Raw genomic sequence first — 20,953 nt, forward strand, 5'->3', positions numbered from 1 at the left:
ATCCAGCAGGCACGGTAGAGATAAGTGCAATAGCTCAACCTCAGAGCTTGATTAACCTTTTTTTTCAGTATCTTCCAGCACAATCTCCATCTTCCTCCGAGTTACTGAATGTTCAAGCTTCAAGGGATCAGGAAGCTCTGATGAACCACAGCTTATCAGCACCTCCTCTGTTCCTAATTCCCCTATACTACAACTCTTTAGCTGCTATAACCAGAAAACAGGAGGCAGCAAAAGGACAGCTATTGAACTTCATTCCTAGTGTTAACTAGGTGCCACTGCTTTTGATGTAAATGGGAATTGCACCTGGCATCACTAAGATTTTATTTAACTTAAGCATTGGAAGCACACAACTCTTTTCTGCAATTTTGGTTTCAGAGCTTCCCATGGAAGTTGGGAAGATACCAGTGATTTGAGCTGTTTTATAATCCCTAGCTTTACAAGTACAAAAGAAAATCGTCCACCCTGCAATGAGTAATTTATTCAGGCTCCTAACTGCTCCCTGATATCTAGAAACTCTTTTTCCCTTGCCTCTCCAGCTTGTCTACGTTAGCAGTCACTGTGGCTCAGTAGGAACGGATCTGGAAAATGAAACAGAGCCTGTTGAGGACCCAACATACACACCATATGCATTTCAGGGCACAGAGTACTCTGAACCAGACCAGCCTGTTAGTCCTGGCGTGCATTAGGTGCACACCTGGAGCACAAGCAAATCCCCAAGTGATGCAGCCTGTGCTCTGTGCACCACAACAAGGACCAAAGTGGGGTGAGCAGCAACAACTGGGAGATTTGCTTTGAAACCACACTCCCAAATGAAACTAGAATGCTAAGATAGGTGTCCCCTATGCCATCACCATTTCTGTAGCACAGCTTCTTCATCACACCTTCTCACCATTCAAAGCTCAGGGAAAGCCTCACTCCCTCCACATCCTACACACAAATGCTTCATTCCCCTTCCTGAAGCTCCCTCCTTGGTGATATGAGAGTGAATGGTGGTTACTAGGAAGACAAACTGTATATTATATTATATTATACTATACTATACTATATTATATTATATTAGTTTGCTTGGGACATCAGCTTTGGCATTCAGAGCAACCCTCATGCAGTCTGCCCACATCAGCTTATTTCCCAACATCCTTGGTCTTGTTCCCTTCTCAGCCACTGCTAACCATCCTTGCCAGCAGCAGAGGCTCCTGTGCAGCGTGGGGCCAACAGGGAGATTATTTTTATACATTTCCACTCTTAACTACCTTCCAGGAGAAATGAACAAATGAACCAGGCTTATCAACTGTACTTTACTGACAGACCATATAACCAAGCCCTCATTTTCAGACATCAGCTGTCTGCTGTATTGCTACTGTGCTAGAAATAAAAAAAAATATTGTTTGCTCTTCTCTATCCCTTTCTTTACTCTAGTGTTAATAATATCATTAGATGGATTACAAGTAATACAGAGTTGGAGTGAGCCATCAAGCCAGTTTGATTCCTGCAATTCTTATAAAATGCAGCTATTTTGTTTAGTCATGCAGACTAAAAATGCCCTGTCAGCAGATTTCATTCTGCTGTGAGATAAACATCCACCTTCTGTAAGGAACCATTTCTTCTTCCTTTCAGCTTCTTAGAGCAAGTTTCCAAATTATTTGACTCTCACATTGTTATAAAAGAAGGACTTAAATGCATAGGGCCCAGATGATGTTGTATAGATTCACTAGAGAACGTCAGGTACATGGGATATTACCAAAAGGGACTCAGACCAAAAGCCTTTCAAATAAGGGAAAGAACAAAAGTCTTGATGAACAGCATCTATTCTACTGAGTACAGTCCATTTTCTGGGTCAAGGAGCATTCAATTTGTATCAGCAAACCTCAGAACATACTTCTGATGTTAACTAGATTATTTGAAGGACTGGATGTTACCCGCGTGTAAGCTAGTCTGGCAGCGTTGCTGAGATTCAGCTAGCTATGCTGATTAAGAGCAAGCAAGGAACCAGCTCAAACAGAAGTGCTTACTTTTTGTGAGCATGAAGGCTAATGATTTTCTTCTTAAAATTGAGGGATACAAAAGTAAGTGATTTTTGAGAACGGACAAGGGTGGGTTTTTTTCTGGATTTGATTTGAACATGCACTGCCTTGGCATTTTAATGAGCGAAAATAAGATTATGACATGCCCAAAGCCAGTATGCAATTTCATAAATAATATGTGTGTTTGCCTGCTGATGAGAGAAGTACCATGTCTTAGAGCATTAACAAGATAAAAGGATATTTCAAACACTTAAGGGGTTCGTATTGTTTATTGGCAAAGCATCTGTGAAAAAATTTGTGAGCAAAGCTGATTCCTTTTCTACCTTCTTCTTTATAAATAATAAATAGTACAAATACTCTACCAGTACAAATTGAATTAGTTAAACTGACTTCAATTGTAACTGATTTATACAGTCTGAGAATCTGGCCCTATCATGTATTTGTGTCTGCCCTAGCCAGCTTTCTTGGAAGCTGTATCCTTTTAATCCACTACAGACAAAGAGGGAGTGTTCATTATTGCAGAATCTGCTATGTATTATATTTGTGTATTTTCCCAAACAGATTGCATAGCTGGCCTTAGAACAAATATGTTTGTTATTGTTGTAAAAAAAATAAATAAATCAAACTGTCTACTTGAATACTGTATTGGACTAGTCAAAGGGGAGACATTTTCCATAACACCTAACAATAACATTGTTAGTGATTTATTGGGTACCTCCAACAACTCTGGTTGACTCTTGCTGCTCTGATTGTCATCCTCAGATTCTCCTCCCTGCCCTATACTGGTTTTGAAACCCACTCACTGATCCTCAAACCTATTTAGGATATAAACCTTTTCAGGCAGGGCTCTTTCTGTGATTTTGTTTCACACGTAGAGTCCTAACTACAATGAAATGCTCTGATTGGCATGCCAGAGCGTAACAGCAAAAATCCCTGAAAGAGCCTCAGGGTTTGAAAGCATGAAATCTGAAGGGATGCTCAGTTGTCACTGCTCCCACAAATGTCACTGTGAATCACACGTTCTCAGCCCTCTTCTGATGTACTACATCCTTGGCAGCTGTGCGTTTACATCTCTAATTGGCAGACCTCTAAATTATCAAAAGGTACAGTCTGCACATGTAGCCAAACAGTGAGTTTGCTTAGCAGGCCTGTTCATTCTGTACGACTCTCTGGTTTGGTTTAAACCAAGCCGAAAACTTCATCTAGTTCTCAACAATTGCTCCTGCAGTTGGTTTGAAATTATCCTACAGTTTTGGGTACATCTTCTTCTAATATTGCAAGGAATCAGGATTACCAAATATGTGAGACAAACGTGAAATAAAGTACTGGAAGTTTTATGGCCTGAAAATATGAAAAAGTCTCCCTTGTGCTCCAAATTCCTTTATATATCTTCAAAATTCAGCATAAGATGTGACAGGACAAAGTAATGCAGTCCAGGGAGTGACAGATTTGAGGAAACACAAACAATTTATTAACAATAACAATTGCCATCAAATCTCAGGGAAATCCTTTTTTGTCTCCATTATGTTCATAGCTGTCTACTTAGTCTTAAGGCATAAAAGGAATAAGCTCTGTGTTAGATATTCTGCAATTGTGACTTACCCTGAGCTCGTATTACCTTCCCTGCCAAACATATTTTCACATTAACTTCGAAAGACTCACAGTCATTTAAACAGTTTAAAACAGCCTGTAAAAAGGAGGAAACATAGGCAAAATAACTATAATACTTGTATGCATGTCAAATCCAGAAAATTTTAAGGCTTTTTTATAAAAAACTAAGCAAAATCCTCCCCCAACACATTTAATAAATTTATTTATTTAGCCAAAACCCTCAAATTTTACATCTAACAGCATTTTTGCTGTTGTGTTTTTGAACAGCCCTATTTTGGTGTATTCCTCTGTTTTCTTTTAATCAAGCTATATTAGAAAGAGTAATCTAGAAAGAAAAGAGTGCATATTACATTTCTCTTCCTGAGAGATCTAGTCTCTATCAGTATTTCTTCAAACTTCCTAACAGGTTTGATTCAAGTTTAGTTTGGGGAAAATGCTTGCAATATCACTCAACCATGGTTTGTGTTCAGCCTGCTTCTAGCAGAGAACTAAAACAGTGAATCTTTCCCAAATTTGCAGCATTTCAAGCTAACAACTCACAAGATCTTTCAGAGAAGCTTTACTGTAGCTTTCCAAAGTTTATCATCCGATTCATGAAAATCAGATTAACAGTCCCAAAGTAAGATCTGCTGGGTTCATTGTGTTGAGCTCAGTGATCGTCAATTCTTCCTCCTTTGTGAACATATGCATAAATCAAAACACGTTACAAATCAAACTAAGCAACACTTCAGCCATGACCAAAGCCTGTTGCTTGTTTTATATCAGGGTTGGAAAATGTTTTGTCCCTTTGATCTCCTCTCCTGCCTCACCTAGCAAAAGAAGAGCTGCTCCTCTCAGGAGCAGAGGGAAAGACTACAAATCCCGTATTTATATCCAGGATTATATTCTCCCTGCTACTAAACATCTGTTCCAACATGGGTGGAACCAGCTGCGGGAGATCTTTTATAATTCAGGTTACAAAAGGTGGCTGGTGGAATAACATAAAGCTGCAAACCTCTGTGTGGCTTCTCTCTCTCATGGTCTGACAATTGAATTTTCTCCAGTTTTTCCTCCTGAAACCAACAGGAAAGCTCACGAAGAAAGCAAGAGATGGTTAGAAATAGTCCTTCCATTTTTTTTAAATCCCTCTGTACTTTCAGTTTCAAGATGGGTACGTGTTTACAATGCCTTGTTTTGTACTTTGGGTTTCTCCTCAGGCATCTGGTTGCTAAGCAGCTGGTCATCTCCATACTTTGTCCCCATTAGGATGAAGCACACGTGCGGTTATCTCTTGCCTCTTGACACAGAAGGAATTTGGACTGTTATCTCTGAGGTCCCTTCTGGGAATCCCGCATTTTGCTGCCCTGTTTGGATATCTCTCTTCCATTTCAGCTTCTAAATGGAACAGTGATTTTCCTTTGGTAACTCCTGATTTAGTCATTTACTAATCTTTGCCGCGGTGGAAGTGGCACAATGAAATCTGGAGATTAAAAGGCTGGATTTCAAAGTAATGTAAATCCAGGCAGCCCTGCTGAGGTGAAGGAAGATACACTGGTATCTACCTGCTGAGAGTCTTCAAGAATAATAATAATAGCGCATGAGTTTTCCTTCTTTTCCTTCTCATGAATAATCTGCAGTGAATGTGATTGTGAATGTAAGATTAATCATCCTTGTTTGTATCTTATGTCTGTCCATCTATGAAGTGTGCATCATTATTTTCCACTATTGATCTTATGAGAAATTAAAGCTTAATATGACCCCCTTGGACCTTTAAAAAAAACCAACAATGTTCTGCTAAAAAGTGCTGGTCTACCTATAGCAATAGTTTCTACTAATTTATTTTACCCATTTGTTTTTCCTCTTCTTTTTTTTTTTTAACAAGGCTGTTTTATAATACTTTAAATGGTAGCATGTCTCTTGAAGCAAATATGGAAATACATCTGGCAGGGAGGCTGATACTAACTGAGGGCAAATTAACATCAGCACCAGATCCCACATACTGTATAATCACATTTGTACCATCTTAAAACAAAAAGGAAGACTGAGATCTACTGGGAGTTGTTATAGTTAATATTCTGTCAGTGTTTCCACTCCTACTTCTGGGGTTCCAAACTTACGCTGTTAAAATTGCTTCGCAATGAAAACATGTAAGTGCTCAGCTCTACAACAAAGTTATTGTCACTGGGCCAAATCCTAAGGTTTTTGCTTACTGCTAACTCCCGCTGACTTCAGCGAGCATGTTTCCTGAGTAAAGGCTTGGGGTTTAGCTGGGTTGTTGGTTTTTTTCTTTTGAAATGAAACTTTTTTTTACTGTTTTACACTGTGCATTAAAAGCAAAGGCTTTCTGCATGCAACATGAAAAAACACCTGACCACATTAGGCATCCTGTTATCTGGCTGACTTTATTCAACCCTTCTCAATTCCCTCCTCTTTTTTTAAACCACCTCTGTCAATCTCTGCCCCTCCACAACCAAATATAGATAGATCCAGAGGGACACCTATGCTTCTTGCTTCTTTTGTCTTTCCTAGACACTTGTTTCAAATTCATACTTTGTGTGAATTAATCCTGCCCAAACGTCTCGCTTAGCCACTGTGCTTTAACTCCGAGATGATGTTACCTCATTTTCCAGTCAAAGAAAGAACCAGAAACACAATGCCAGAATTTGGGTGCTATATGGCCTATTGGCTTAAAAAAAGCCCCCAAACATAGATATTTTGGCTTACTTGATCCCACAGGTTTCTGCACTCCCTTCTTTGCTGCCTGTTCACAGAGATTCAGATCCAAATTTTACAACTTGTTTCCATCTTTCCATTTCAAACTCTTCTCAGTGGGAGATGGGGTAGGAACTTATGCCTTACAGAATATTAGCCGTGTTTGTTGGTTCACTTCCAATTTTAATTTTCACAGTTCCCTTCCCCTTCTTGTGCATATTTTTGCAATCTGGTAGCAAATTTGCTGCCTTCCATCTTCTTTTTATCCCTCCCGAAGACTGACACTGTCCCATCCTGTGAACGCTGCTTCTTGCCAGCCACTCTGGAGGCCAGGGCGTGCAGCCGCACTGGCACTGCCTGTTCTGACACCACAAGTCCAACAGGACCCATATGGTCCTGGTGCGGAGCCACGTCGCTGCCCTGGCACCACTCTGACCTGAAGCCCTGGATCTGGGGGAAGAGCTGACAGCACAGGTCGAGCAAAGCTAGTTAATTCCTCTGGGCTTCTCCATGCTTCACCTGTGTACCCACTGAGTTTCCTTCATCTCGTATTTCCAGTTCTAAAGTCCTACAGCAGCTACCAGATACATAACAAATGCTGTGCCAATTAAAATATTTTCCTACCTCGATAACATCTTCCTTGTTATTCATTCTGCATCCAGTTATCTTACTGTCCACCATGGCAGAGATCTGTTTATTTCCAGATCCAGTCCAGATCTGGCACATTTTTCATTAAAGCTCTTCTCAAACTGCAACTTATGGCCTGCATTTATCCCTTTCAACACATCTACTCTAGTCATTTTCTAAATTTCAAAAAGTACTTCCACATCATTTTGGGGAAAATTATGCCTGTAGTACCAGTTTCCAAGGAACATGTTACTAGTACTGAAAGTTTCCATCTCAGTCTGTCTTTTGTCTTCTTGTTATTACATGTTAGTCATGCCCAGCAAAAACTGCATTCAGTGTCCTACATAAAGAATAGGCCAACTGTCCACATGAAGAATCTGTTTAACTTGATGATGATATTGTCATATATATGACATAGTTACTTGGCACTTTATGGAGATGTTTGAAGGCCTAAACACTGCTTCAATAAGTTGACAATGTAAATACATATATTTGGAGATGTTAATTGGCAACAGTTTTTATGTATGAGATTTATCATACATCTTTGACTCCTTTTGCCCCAGGCTAATCCATTTCTTTTATATTTTTTCCTAAACCTCCAAGCTGCTGAACATCTTTAGCCAGCTATTGTTTCAAAATCAACCCTGCAAAACAAAAACATTTTATTTTTATCCTCACCAGCTACACAACTTTCCTCCTCAAATTACCTCTATCGAAGTTTCAAGATTAAAATGACTGTCTGAACTGCAAAAATGTGTTTTTATACTGAGATAGCTAGCTTCATGTAAAAAGATAGTTGCATACAGAATACCACAAACAGAAAGGTAGAGAATTTAAGACTATAACTCTTTCTGAAGAACTATGATTTTTTTTCTGAATGTTAAGAGATTTTTTTTAAGTCCCTCAGAATCCTCTGAAGTTAAACTGTTGCTAATGAAAGCCTGCACACAAACAGCTAATAATAAAAAAAAAAAAGGAAAAAAGCTTGTAACACTGTCATGAGGTTGTGCTCACCTAATAAATGAAGCATATCCAAACTTCATATTTTTGGTGTTGAGAGAGAAAAGAGCTGTGGGTATTGACATAAGATACCAACAGTTTTAATAGTAGTGACTTATTTTATAGGAAGGTGAGGGATCTTGAAAAAGGGGATCTAAAACTGTGAAGCCGTGTCTGACAAAAATAATATCAGTGACTTCAACAGGAACAGCATATTGCACAGGGCTGCATGAGGGATTCAGGCAGGCAGGAGAGCAGGGGAATAGAAGAAGGAAGAGGAAAGGAAAGTCCAGTTAGGACAGAGAGAGTTTTAAAGAATATGAATATGAATCCTGTGTAAGAGGGAGACTTTCCATGAAGTGCCTCACTTTGTCTAGTTTATTCTACTGTCAGAGTAGGTACAATTCTTGGTATCAGCAGAGTAGCACTGACTTATAAGGAGTGTGACATATTACAGCAGAAATGAGAGCTACTGACCACTGCTGAACTGAAAAGCAAGCACAGTGCTAACTTCTGAGATTTATATTCATTTTCTCCTGTCTGCTGCTTGTTTGGGTTTTTTTATATGCAGTAGTGGCTACGAGTATGACTATACTGGAGGGATGTACTTGGGATGAGGGATGTACTCATGGAAAGGAGATTTTTTTGCTGGAACTCAGCAGCTGGTAGTAAAGACCAAATGGCGTTACCTCTATTGCTACTTCAGGAATATTGTATTTATTGCAGTGTGTTCCCTACAGTGCCAGAAAAAATAGGTTCGCTTTCTCACCTTGTTTAAAAAAGGTCTGACTTTTTTTGACCAGACTGAGTGGCTACTTCTTAGGGCCAGCATGTAGTCATAGCTGAGTTCTCCTCAGAGACAAATCACGCTGTTAAGATTTTTGTTTTGAGGCTTGGCTGTAATTTTTTGAATCTTTGTGAAATGTTTTTAATTTATCTACATTCTAGCAGGATTCAAGTAGGTCTATTACAGCTGTTGGCATTCATTTTAGCTTTGATAATCTCTAAGGAATCATTTTTCCAGAGCATTTTTCGTGGATACCACGCAGGAACTGCTAAAAAAGCCAGTGCTATCGAAGCGCAGAATTGCAGCCCAGGGAAGTCTGTGGGAGCCTAAGCTGCTGGGGAGGCAGGAGCTCAAAAGCCCTCCGCTGGCAGTGCAGTTGAAAAGGGATCTCCTGAGTTGCATTGGTCTTCAACTACCTACCGAGAAAGGAGGAGACTGAGAAGACAGGGGAGACTAAGAAGAGGGCTTAATTTCTTCTGCATAAGGAATGTTTTCTATTACCTCATTGCCTAGGTTTTAAATTTATGTGTAGTTTCCTGCATATACATATAAAGAAAACGTGTGAGGTTACATCAAGAGATAAATAGGCATCCACACACAAGGAACAGACCACTTAATATCAGACAACATGAGGAAAGTAACATGCAACTTAAGGCATTTCTTTGTGAATAAAGTAAGCATGTCTTGGGTATAGGTGAAAGGCAAAATGTAAACTGTAGGGTTTGCTTTTTTCCAAGTGTACTTATGGCATGAGTGCCAGCATCCACACAGTGTTTATAAAAGGTCCCTCCCCCTAACAGAAGAACCACCATCCATTTTCTTAACAGGAATCTTTAAACTTGGCTAAGCTTGGAAACCTGGAAGTTTTTCCTGTAAAGACAGACCTTGTATTGGCTCATTGTATCAGAGAGCCTGGTCCTGGATTAAAGCATTTGGGTGAGAATAGGAACAGAGAGGAAAGAAAGAAAGAAACATTGAAAGGCAGAGAGCGAGTGGGTAGCTAGCAAAAAAGTTAACTGTTCGCCTGGATCTTTAACGGCCAGGAGGATGAAGTCCATTTGTCACTACGACTAACTACAGGAGATAGATCTAACTGCTGTGAACCTGCCAAAGACTCCTGTGTGCCCATACTTCATGAAACTGGTACATGATTCATCTTGTGGCTACAGTTTAATAGCAGCACTTCACATTTTGAAGCCTGGATAGGCTCACATTTTTCTCTCTTTTTGTCATAGGTGCATAACTTTCCATTATAGGGCTGGCTGGAAAACAGCAGTTCCACTTAGCAAAAATTTTCAAAGTTTGAATGATTTTGTTCCACGTTGACATAAAAAACAACTGCAGCCTTTCAAAACGTCTTTGAGAGAGCTGTGGGCAGAAAAGGGGAAAGTCAGACAGACTAATCTGCCAGGGGAACAGATGACTGACCAGTTTTTGTAGGCAAGGTTCAAGACCTCGCCCTGACAGATTCACAGTGGTGTTCACCCTACTTAAATTCAAGCTTTTAACTCAGCTGTAGCTGCCTACTATGGTCATTGGAAAAAGATTTCCCCTCAGAGAGGCTAATTTAGAGCACATAAGGCAAGCTTTTCCTCTAAATCACCTTTGATAAAACAATTTCAGTCTGTGTTCCATTTATAACATAGGGAGACTGAACTACTAACTTAACCACCTAATGTTGGTCTCTAATTACAGGTGAAGCTGTACGATTTAACCTAGGATGCATTTTTCTCCTCTTTTGACTGGAAATTTCACCTGCAACCAGGGAAAGCTTCCTGACAAAAGTTTACACAATCAAGAAAACTGAACATTTCCTCAAAAACAGAAGTTTTGACACTAAAAAAAAGCACTCGACAAGCACACATTTCACTGGAATGTTCGTTACCAGAAATGTCTGGCAAATCATTACAAAACACCTTATGTTTATTTGTAAATAATTCCTTAATTAGATAATTTGAATTAAAAGAGGATGTATGAACATAAGTGAGAAATGAGCTACACACACTTATAACTAATATAAATAAGTACACTAAGAGGTACAACAAAAATTGTATATGCTGGATCCTTGAGTTGATTGATACTGGTTGATAACTTCACAGTAGATGCATTTCAAAAACGCATATGGACCTGAACGTCTCGACAACTGGATCTCCAATTTAACTGCACAGAAGTCAGTGGCACTCTGCCAAGTTTACCATGTTGCATTTTGCCTAGTATATTTTGTTTGTGGGGACAGATATGCCCAGACCAAGGCCATTTCTCACCCTGTCTATGCACAAAGGCAAGTGAGACTGGGTCAAGGTTTTCAGCCTCTCAGTTCAATCCCAAGACATTTTGGTTTTGAGAATTGCTACCACAGCATTTAAACTGGCAGGGAAAATGCTGGCAAATAAATAATGAATAGTACACCTATATATGTGATGTTTGAGGAGGTGACTTGTATGCATCATGCCAGAAATCTGACTCTTGGCCAACAAAAGCTGATGCCTCCCTTCACTATGCATGAGCAATTTTTGTAAAAAACAAATAAAGTTAAATATTGAGGTAATGGAGATGCAAGTCTGTCTCTAAGATCATATTCAACAGTATTTGCTTTAACAAGCTGTCAGGTTGACTTTGCTCTCTCACCTGAGCTGTGCCTCCATAGCGTACATTTCTTTGTCTTACTCTGATGAATAAGCTAAAGAAAAAAATATTCTAAATGCTGATTTTAATAGCTTTGTGAATACCAGTTTATAGTATTTTGCTCCTTTCTGAATTAAACCTAATCATCAGTTACTATAGGTCAGCTGCATTTTGCTTTTCTATTCAGAACACTAGACTGCTAAAATGATCTTTATTAATAAAGCAGTGCATGTGTGGCATTTTAATAAAGCTTTTAAATGGCATTCAGAAATGGAGCATATTATGTCTACAGAAAAGAAAAGCATTCAAATTGTCACTGTTACTCACCTAAAGGACTCTGTCTGCAATTCCATATTGAACTTGCAGCCTCCTGCAGCTGGGAAACACCTTTCACAATTATTCATGCTATGGTATTTCTAAGTTTCAGCACTGCAGCCCCTAAACTGTAACACTTCTATTTGACAGTGCTTAGCAAACTACTCTCATCAGTTAAAAACAGGTCAGCTAAGAAATGGTGACCTGTCAATGGGAAAACTTCTATGAGTGTCTAGCATGTTTATGTGAGACTACAGACATGAGACTCATTTTTTTAAATAAATAAGAAGATATGCAAGCCATTTGTCATATTTAACTGCTGATGTCAAAGACACAAGAAGTTTGCTTTTCAGACATCCATTGTAAATATGTTTTGCAGGGTTCCTAAGTTGAATTCCCTGACAAGGAGCATATACTGTATCAGTTGGTCTACTGAATCAAGGGATTTTCCTCCAGCGGAGGCATATGTCAAAGGAAAACAAGGTCAAGTTATTTCAGTCATTCACACATAGATTTCTCATTTTCACAGCTGGTCCTCTTTGCTAATGAACATGCAAAGTTTGCTTGTGCTTCAGCTAGAATATAGACATTCAATTGCCTGGAAAAGGCAGTGCTCATTTAACATTGAATGACCATTTGCCTATGCAACTGGAAGTCGTGCAGGACTGAATGCTGTGTTAAGAATATTCAACTCGTGCTCACATCTGAAAGATTAGTCCCCTACCTGACAAACATGAGCACAAATTTATCGAATATGCAATCTTCTACCTATAAAGAGTATACAGCAATGGCTCAGGTAGGTAATAGGAGAAATGCTCATCATACAAGGAATTATAGTTTTCTATCACGTGATTATGATTTACTTCCATTTAAATTAAATAAAGTGTAAGGGAAAAATGAACCTCTAAGCCATGTTTTGGATTTCAAGAGGATAGCCTTTGATGTGCTACATTCCCTTGAAGAAATTCCAAGCCTTCAGCACTCTCAGCTCCCTAGGGATATATTTTAGACCGCATCACACTTTGGAGTGTGACACAGAAGGACCCAGGCTAGTGTCTGTCTGAAGGTATGAAGGTCTTAGCAGTGGTCTGGAAAGCAGCACAGCTGTGTAAGCAGGTCACTGCATCTGCTAACAAGTGCTGGCTCTCAGCAAGTACTGAGTGCTGATAAACCCAGATGACCACGGGTTGTGGAACAGCCTTGGCCTTTGCTAGCCTTGAGGTATCAGGTTAGAGACATGCTTCATTGATAAACAAGACTGATCAGAAACAGTCAGATACTTGGATGTGCCTGGATGTGTAAGAGGCATAGAATTTCTTCAAAGCAAATCTGTTAATACTACCTGCAATACGAAATGAAAAGAAATAAAAAGATTCTGTGAATGTGTGCTCCTGGCAAACTGCATGAAAATAGTTACCTCAAAAAGGAAATCTGGAATAAGCAGACTCCATAAAGAATGGTGGGGAGGGGAACAACAGAAAGAAAAAGAAAAAAAAAACCCGGTGTGCAAATAAAACTGGAGCTTTCAAGCAGAGGTCCTTAGGTCTAAGCACGTTAATTGTCAAGAAAAGCTGAGTGAGTCCTTGCAAAAGGTATTTAAGGAAATGTCAATGGATTGATTCAGGCTAGGGAAAGAAAAAGAACAGGCTGTGGTACAGTAAGGATGGGATAAAAGGCTGGCTCAGAACTTCAGCAAACACTTCATCTTACTTCCTTCCCAGAACAATGATCCTGGGGCAAAATAATAGAAATAATAGGAAAGAGTTTGCAGAAATGGATGGTAGAACATTAAAAAAGCAGTTCAATGTGTCTGCTGAGGTGAAAGGGAGAAAAGAAACCAGTTAATCTCCGTTAAAAAATTTTACTTTGGAAGTCTAGGAGCAAGTTTTCTTAACAAGCTTTATCAAGCCAGAAATGATACAAAGTAAAATAGAAGTCTGTTTCAAGAAGCAGAAAAAGTAACCCCAGCAAATACAGATCTGTAGATCTGACCTCAATAGTGCTTGACAAAAAAGAAAAAAAAAGGTAGATCCTCCTAGACCAGTTCTCTTGGACAAGATGAACAATTTTCTAGACAAAGAAAATGTTTTAGGTCAAAGGTAGATTCTGTCTATTTGGATTTCATTAAAATTATTGAGTATGCTATCAAAAGGGAATCTATTAGCCAAGATTGAAAAGAAGGGAAGTAGTGAAGAAATTTTAAGGAAAGTTCAATGAGAGATGGTTACTGTTGAAAGGAGAAGTACTAGGTTGAAAGAAGGTCGCTGGTGGAGTTCTTCAAAGAAAAACACTGGCCTAGTCTTAGGGTCAAACTTTTTCTCTGTATTTTTATTACTGAATTTGATGCAAACATTAGGCATGTCATAAGGCCATTTCCCTCTGGCATGAGGTTGGAGGCATTGTCAAAACTGAGGAGGCCTGGGGCTTGAGGGATGGAGTCATGGAAATGTGATGAAGTCCAGCTGTGGAAATGCAAGCTTGTGCACCTGAGACCTGATCCAAACCACTCCAGATGAGGACAGACAAATCTATCCTGGATCCACCGGAAATTACAGAGAAATAGAATGGCGACCTCTGGTTGACCAAGGGATGACTAGGAGACACAAACATCAAAAGCATGGTTTCTGGGAAAGTTAGTGAAGCATTAGTGATACTGTACAAGATCTCATGTAGCATACCGTGCACAAATTCAGTCACCCTTTTTCAAGAAAGATTATTCAAAACTGAAACAGGTGCATGGATCTGCTACTAGAATGAGATGAAGAATGGAGAGTTTATCTTATGTCAGCCTGGCTTGTTTAGTATAGAAAATAAAAGGCTGGGAAGAGATATAAAAGTCTATTCTTACATGACGGAAACCTGCACCAAGAATGGAAAAGAGATGTTTATGCTAAAGCAACATTATCAAAATTACAGTGCCACACAAGCTGGCCAGAAATAAAGTTAGACTGGAATTAGAAGGGGACAAGGGGCAGAGGGCGTCCCTTAGCCATTAAAGCATCCAGGTGTTCAGAGAGCCTTTTAAAAGTAGTGGTAAAACCTGAATTCAACAGGATTACTTTATGAAAAAGAATACAGCATAAGAGACTGAGACAATAGGACTGGACTGTCTTCCAGCTTTGAAAACAACTTGGTTTCTTTCAGTGAAAATTTGCACTTTTTAGTAAATCCATTTTTTTACCACACCAAATTTCAGTCAAGTCATCTTTAGTATTACCTTTCAACAACTTCATTTTGGCAACATCAAAAGTGTGGATAGAAGAGAATGAACTGATCACATTTCTGTTTTGCTTAGATATCTCAATGTGCCTAGGAACTGATCTGACATATATATCAAAGTGAAAACAATACCAAAGTGTTTTAATCAGAAAAAGAGTAAGAAAGAGAGAAAAGTCAAAATAAATGTAAATACAAGAACAAGTCTGCTCAAGAAATTATTGATAGGGTACAGTATTACTTTCCTGCTCTTAATGAAATCTTCCTGTATATAATTTGTTCTAAAACTTCATCGAAACACATAAAAATACTTAAGCTCATTTCTTTCCCTTAGTCTTACCTTCACAGTATGTACTCACCATTTTATGCAGAGGCATGGAGGTAAGATTAAGAAGGAGAACCGTTTTTTTTTCTTCCCCTTTCACAGGATTTTTTAAGCTGTTTGGTATTCCTTTGAAGACTACAGCAGTAGTTTACATACTGGATATTTATCACTGGTGTGGAGGGTGAAACACGAACTGTACACCATACTCCCTGCCCTTTTAAAATATTAATTGATGAGTAACCATCTATGGAGCCTCATAAAGTATTAACTCTTTAAGTGGGGAAGATCTCTGCTTAACAGCATAGCACAAATCCTACATGATTTAAATCCCACGCAATCCTATTCAAATCCAAAGAGCTTCAAGCTGTTTACGTTAGTTCAGTATCTAATATTAACACCTGGTTTTGAAACCTCATGTAAGAAATATTGCTCTATTGGACCAACAGGACAGGGGAAAGTAAGTTCAATCTTCTTGACTGATGTGGGGATATACATTAATGAAGTCTACATCTTGAACTTCAATGCTTAATTCTGTTCTTGGCTTGCTACTTTTCAGCAACTTTCACTTCATGTACTACGTATCAGGCTAGTGTTTGAACAATTGTGCTACATCTCCTGAATTGCCATACCTGAATTTGAAGATAATGGTCTGCATTTCCCTGAACACTAGCCACTGGATAGTCAGTGTATGCAAGTGTCAGAGTGAGATAGACTCATTTATTTTGTGAAACACATAGTCCAGATGCCACATTTATTTGGAGGTCTAGTTTCTCTTTTTTTTTTTTTCATTTTTCAGCTATTCAACTTACCTAACTGATCTGAGTGTAAGAAATTTGTTAGGCCCATGAATTTGTGGTTCAGAGGAAAATTTTGAAGCTATCACACCAAAGATGCGTGACTGCAGTACCTCACAACTATAGCTGGACTTTATAAAAAGTAGATGGAAATGGGCAAAGCTGTGAAAAAAACATTTGGTCTTCACAGATATCCACTGATATCTATAAATAAGTAACTCTTACACAACAGATTGCCTGCAATGGCAGGGGCAGGGCTTGATACCCCTTCTGGGGTGTATGAGAGAGCCTGAAAGATGTTTAACATACTTGAAATGAAACACTAATAGCTTGAAGATCAGCAGTGCTGACCAACCCTGCTGGTACTAGCTCAAACATCATAGATGCTCAGGCCTCCCCTAAAACTTAAAAATGGTAAGGGAATTTTCTAAGATATACTCTATTGTCTATGAGTACTCCCAGCCATTATTCACAATACAGCGATAATGACTTGACTCACACCTAAAGAAATCAGCAGATGGGTTCTTTCCTCTTCATGTAGAAATATCAGTTAAATGCAAGAAGGATAAAGCTAACAGAGTTATGTGCCAACTATGCCAAAACATAAAGAAATATTGCCAGGTGTACGAATCTTTTCTTTAGAAACATATTCCTTCAGATTTCAGTTTTCTTTACTAAATTCCAAGTTACCTTTATATAAGAGACACCAGAAATATTATCTCCAATTGCTGCCACTAGATTTCTGCTTATATTGCTAAGTTAGTGATTGTACAAGTGTGCAGTGTGTCCTTAATTGCTACCACCAGGAGGAAATTTTCCCTTAGGATTCATTAGCTAATGACTTCCTCCCTCGCTGAGTTGTAAATCTACAAAAGTCTTTGGCAAACTGGTAATTTGCCTTCTTGGAAGCCAGATGTGAAGGACCCAAACAGGTGGGAGCCATAACTACAAACATATGAATGTAATAAAATTAGCAGTTACATGTATTTGTATGGTACCCTCATAAAGTTATTCTCCTAGTAAACTTCAAGTATCCACTCAAGTCATACTTAGGTGTGAAGTAAATGTTTTCAAGAGCCAATAAATTAATTTAATAAATTAATTATTAGTTTTACAACATTCTTAACTATTCAAGCTCTAGGGTTTTTAGCACAGTAGCAGTCTATATAGTGCTACAGGATGGCTCAGTCACAGCGTGTTCGCTCCCCTTCGGACACCTATTTGAAGTTATATTAATGAGACAGTACACTGGAGGTACTATGTGTAAAGTACTTGAGGACACATAATCCAAAAGACACAGTCACGTTATATAGCAAAATATATATGCCATAAGGCAAACGCGTACTTAGAACATGCAAATGGGTTTGCTCTTAGGGCCCAGGAAATGTGGTGAATTGAAAGTGTATTTGAATTTCCTCATTCTGAGCAGTTGTACTGAAGTCCAGGTGTTAAGGTGCTCATGATGAGGAGGACATGCATGAGAGTCTAGTCCTTCAGCTTCCAGCATCTGGGTGTGCTCACCTGTAAATATGCTCCTAATCCATAGGAAAAGGTGGTGGGAGGCTTTAGCATTTATTAGAGTGATCTGCTTTCCTGTGACAGAGGTGTGTGACTGACACATCAGTCATTCTTCCAAATTTCACCTACTTGGCAGCAGCTTCAAGTTCTGCCTCTCAAACTCAGGCTAGTCAGGAATTGCAATATCTCCTCCTTGTCATCTTCTGAGTACAGTCTGGAGTGTGCTAGATAAAACTCTTTTTCTGGACTTTGGTACTACAAGGGACTACGTGCCACAGTTGTCTACGATTACACAGGACTGGAAGCAAGCTTGCTACATTAGTTCTACATTAGTTTTTTCAAAATTGTTTTTCTGCTGAAATGTTTTCAAATGCATTTTGAAGGTTGCTATTATCCATGTTGTTTCTGTTCCTATATTTGGACTCATAATAGTGTTTTGCCACAGAAACAAGTCATTGTGGGGTAATTAGATACTGCACAAACTGTTCTGCAGTAACTGCAGCAGACATGAACTTGTTAACCTATGCAACAGAGAGTACCTGAAGAAAGCTTAGCCTTCTGTGAATGACAGGATAGCTCCCTCAGCAGGGGACACCACGGGATAAAAGCTTGCACACAGGCCCTTGGCACGCACTGACTTATGCCTTTGTCAAAGTCTTTAGCTTTTGAAGTACATCAATTCTCTTAGAAAAAAAACCAAGCACAAACAACATCTTTATGAAATCACTAAGAATTTTTCCATCCTGCTGTTTACTAGGACCAAAAAAAGAAAGCTTATCTCATTACCCCAGTGATCAGAAGGTTCTTTTGACTCCATCTACTGAAATGACAATACAGCATGCTTTCTGACTATATTTGCAGTTCTAAAATGTAAATACACAGTTTATATGTTTACTAAAAGTATCTGTATGCAAGTAACAGCATCAACTGCACAGTCACAGCTTTTGCTTATTCCAGTGTATCGCTTCAAATACTCACAAGACTGGAAAAATTGATGATGATAATGCTTGATTATAAACCAGTTTGTAGCTGGTTTGTTCTCTGGCCAGATGTGCCTAATTCCTGTTGTCATCCTTGCAAGCGCATGGATGCACAGACAGGAAGAAGGAACCCTACATGCAGCACTTCACTTTCTCTCAGTTTAGGATTCAAGCTGGTCAGTTCGTCTTGGGCACAGCACTCTGTGACCCAGTGGGAAATTCCCTCAAGCACCATTGTAATGAAGTGCCTGACCATGTGAGCGGCACCTTGATCTCCATAACCACTTGCCTGGCACTGAGTGAGGACCATAGCTGGGAGCACAGGGAGCACACAGCCCACCAGGCTCTGTGCACAGCCCAGCACACATGAGGAGCTGGTGCTGGCAGTTCAGTGAAGACTCCAGTTACTTTTGGGACCTCACTGTGGGGCTGAGCTTCCCACTGGCCAAATAACAATTCAGCAATTCCAGAGAAGTGGTCTCGGGGGGGGATTTAGGTACCGATCAACCGGATCCTTTTAGAGCCTGGGGTTAAACCAATAATCCATTTACTTTTCATTTCTCATTAACCAGGAAGACTGCAGCAATGTCCCAGTCGTGCTGAATGTGTATAGTGAATAGTGTATGCTATTGCTGCTGAGAGAGCTCTTTTCTTTTAAAGAGGCTGTTTTACATAGGGAATACCTTAGCTCTCCTCCTTGGAGTATAGCATCTAATTAAAAAAAAAAAAAAAAATCCCAAAGACCATGTCAGAACTCTACCCACACAGATAATTTCGACTCACTCTCCAGAAGCCTAGCTATAACTGCGGAATAACATAGCAGGCTTCCTACATTACACCCAGGCAGCCACAGCCTTTAAACTCGGGCTAGCACAAACCTTCCCTGTCAAGTAGCTGTTTTGCTCATACAGTACCTCCTAAGGCTCTACCTAGCTGTAAGCTCCTAGTGACAAGGACCTCCCTATTTTTACATGTTTACATAGCACATAGCATCACTATGAAGTTCACAGGAAGATCTGTCAGGTGCTATCATGATATCAATCATAAGTAAGTAATAGAGGATCAGTAAAAGCACATTATGCAGGTAAGCTGCAAAGAACATTCATTATGTAAGGTTACTACTTTTCTCCCTTTACCTCTCTATCTTCCACGTAACATACTGGCAGGCAAAAAAACTTTTCATATGCAAGTCAATTAAAAATTCAGAGGCCATGCCATTTGACCTGGAAGTTGGTTTTCAGTAAGGTAAATTGAACCACATTTAAAAATTAAAAAATAAATAAAAGGCCATGAAAAAAAATCCTTTTCTAGGTGGTGTACATAAGGATTATTGTGCCAAAACTGTCACATCCTGTTTCAACTGGCTTGTTAAACAGTGAAAGTTCACTGATGGGTCTGCCAGAGAAGGTGAGGCAGGTGAAGCACCCCAAGCCCCCAGGCAAAATTCTGTTCTCTGAACCTGTGAGAAAAATCAATCTTTCCAACCATGAACAGAACCCTTTAAGTGATCTGATGCTTGGTGTGAAAATAGCTAACATCTATTGGCATTGATCCCCTCCCTGAGCCCCACTACTCCCCCAGGCCCTTATTGTAATAAGGAGGAGAAAACACAAGCAAAAATCCCCAAACCCAAACACCTCAAAAGGCAGGTATTTTCCCAGTTCAGACTCCTGAGCTGCCCAGGTGACAGGGAGAATTCAGAAGTAGGAGTGTCAGAGCAGGCACCACAATCAGAGGTGGCTCATAGCACTCTACTGCTGATCCTGGCACAGGGCTCCAAACAAAAATCAAAGCATCACATCTCTTCAAAACAAAGAAAGAGTAAAAAAAAAAAAAAAAAAAAAAATTTCATTCTCTGAGTACCTTTGATTCCTGGCTGGTAGTTGATGCTGGAGAGGGGGGCTGCTCCACTTCATTCTCTTTCTCCACACTATCCACGCTGACTTCAGTCGTGCCGCTCGGAGGAATCATTTTAGCTCTAAAACACTGCTACTATCAGGAAAAAAGCTACAGACCTTTCTTGCTTTTTTTCATTTAATGTCCTCTTTCTTCTCTGCTCTTCTAGAGCAAATGAACTCCGACTGCTCGATTTCACTACATTTGCAAGACTAGAATTCTCTGGATTTTCTTTTTTTCCTTCTCCTCCTCCTCCTCCTCTTTGTCCTCTCCCTCCTTCCTCCCTCCCCTCCCCTATGCAGTTCTGCTGCGAGGGGAGTAAGTTATCGATGGCTCTGTAGGTCAGTTGTGTGCCTGCTTCTGTGTTTTCCCCGATCCCCCTCCCCTCTGTGTGAAGCCCGGAGGTGTGGAGCAGAGTCGTGACCGTCAGCCCCGCGATCAGAGTGAGCCGAAGCAGAAAGCCCAAGCCACGCACACACACACGGGGCACTGGAGGGAGGAGTTGTATTTCTAATGCTGTGAATAGCTTTGGAGGAGCATGTGCTGTC

The 20,953-nt window shown here is 39.7% G+C and overlaps 1 protein-coding gene across 2 annotated transcripts in view; it reads right to left on the minus strand.

Annotated features, from left to right (window-relative positions):
• Window positions 1-20,480, minus strand: part of STAC (SH3 and cysteine rich domain) — a 72,650-nt gene extending 52,170 nt beyond the window's left edge. For both annotated transcript variants that reach the window (XM_050892396.1, XM_050892395.1), the window contains exon 1: window positions 20,373-20,480. In XM_050892396.1, coding sequence (XP_050748353.1) covers window positions 20,373-20,480 — 108 coding nt within the window. The remainder of the gene's footprint in view (window positions 1-20,372) is intronic.
• Window positions 20,481-20,953: the final 473 nt, after the last annotated feature.

The sequence above is a fragment of the Gymnogyps californianus genome, chromosome 2, assembly GCF_018139145.2.
Source record: "Gymnogyps californianus isolate 813 chromosome 2, ASM1813914v2, whole genome shotgun sequence".
Taxonomy (NCBI): Eukaryota; Metazoa; Chordata; class Aves; order Accipitriformes; family Cathartidae; genus Gymnogyps; species Gymnogyps californianus.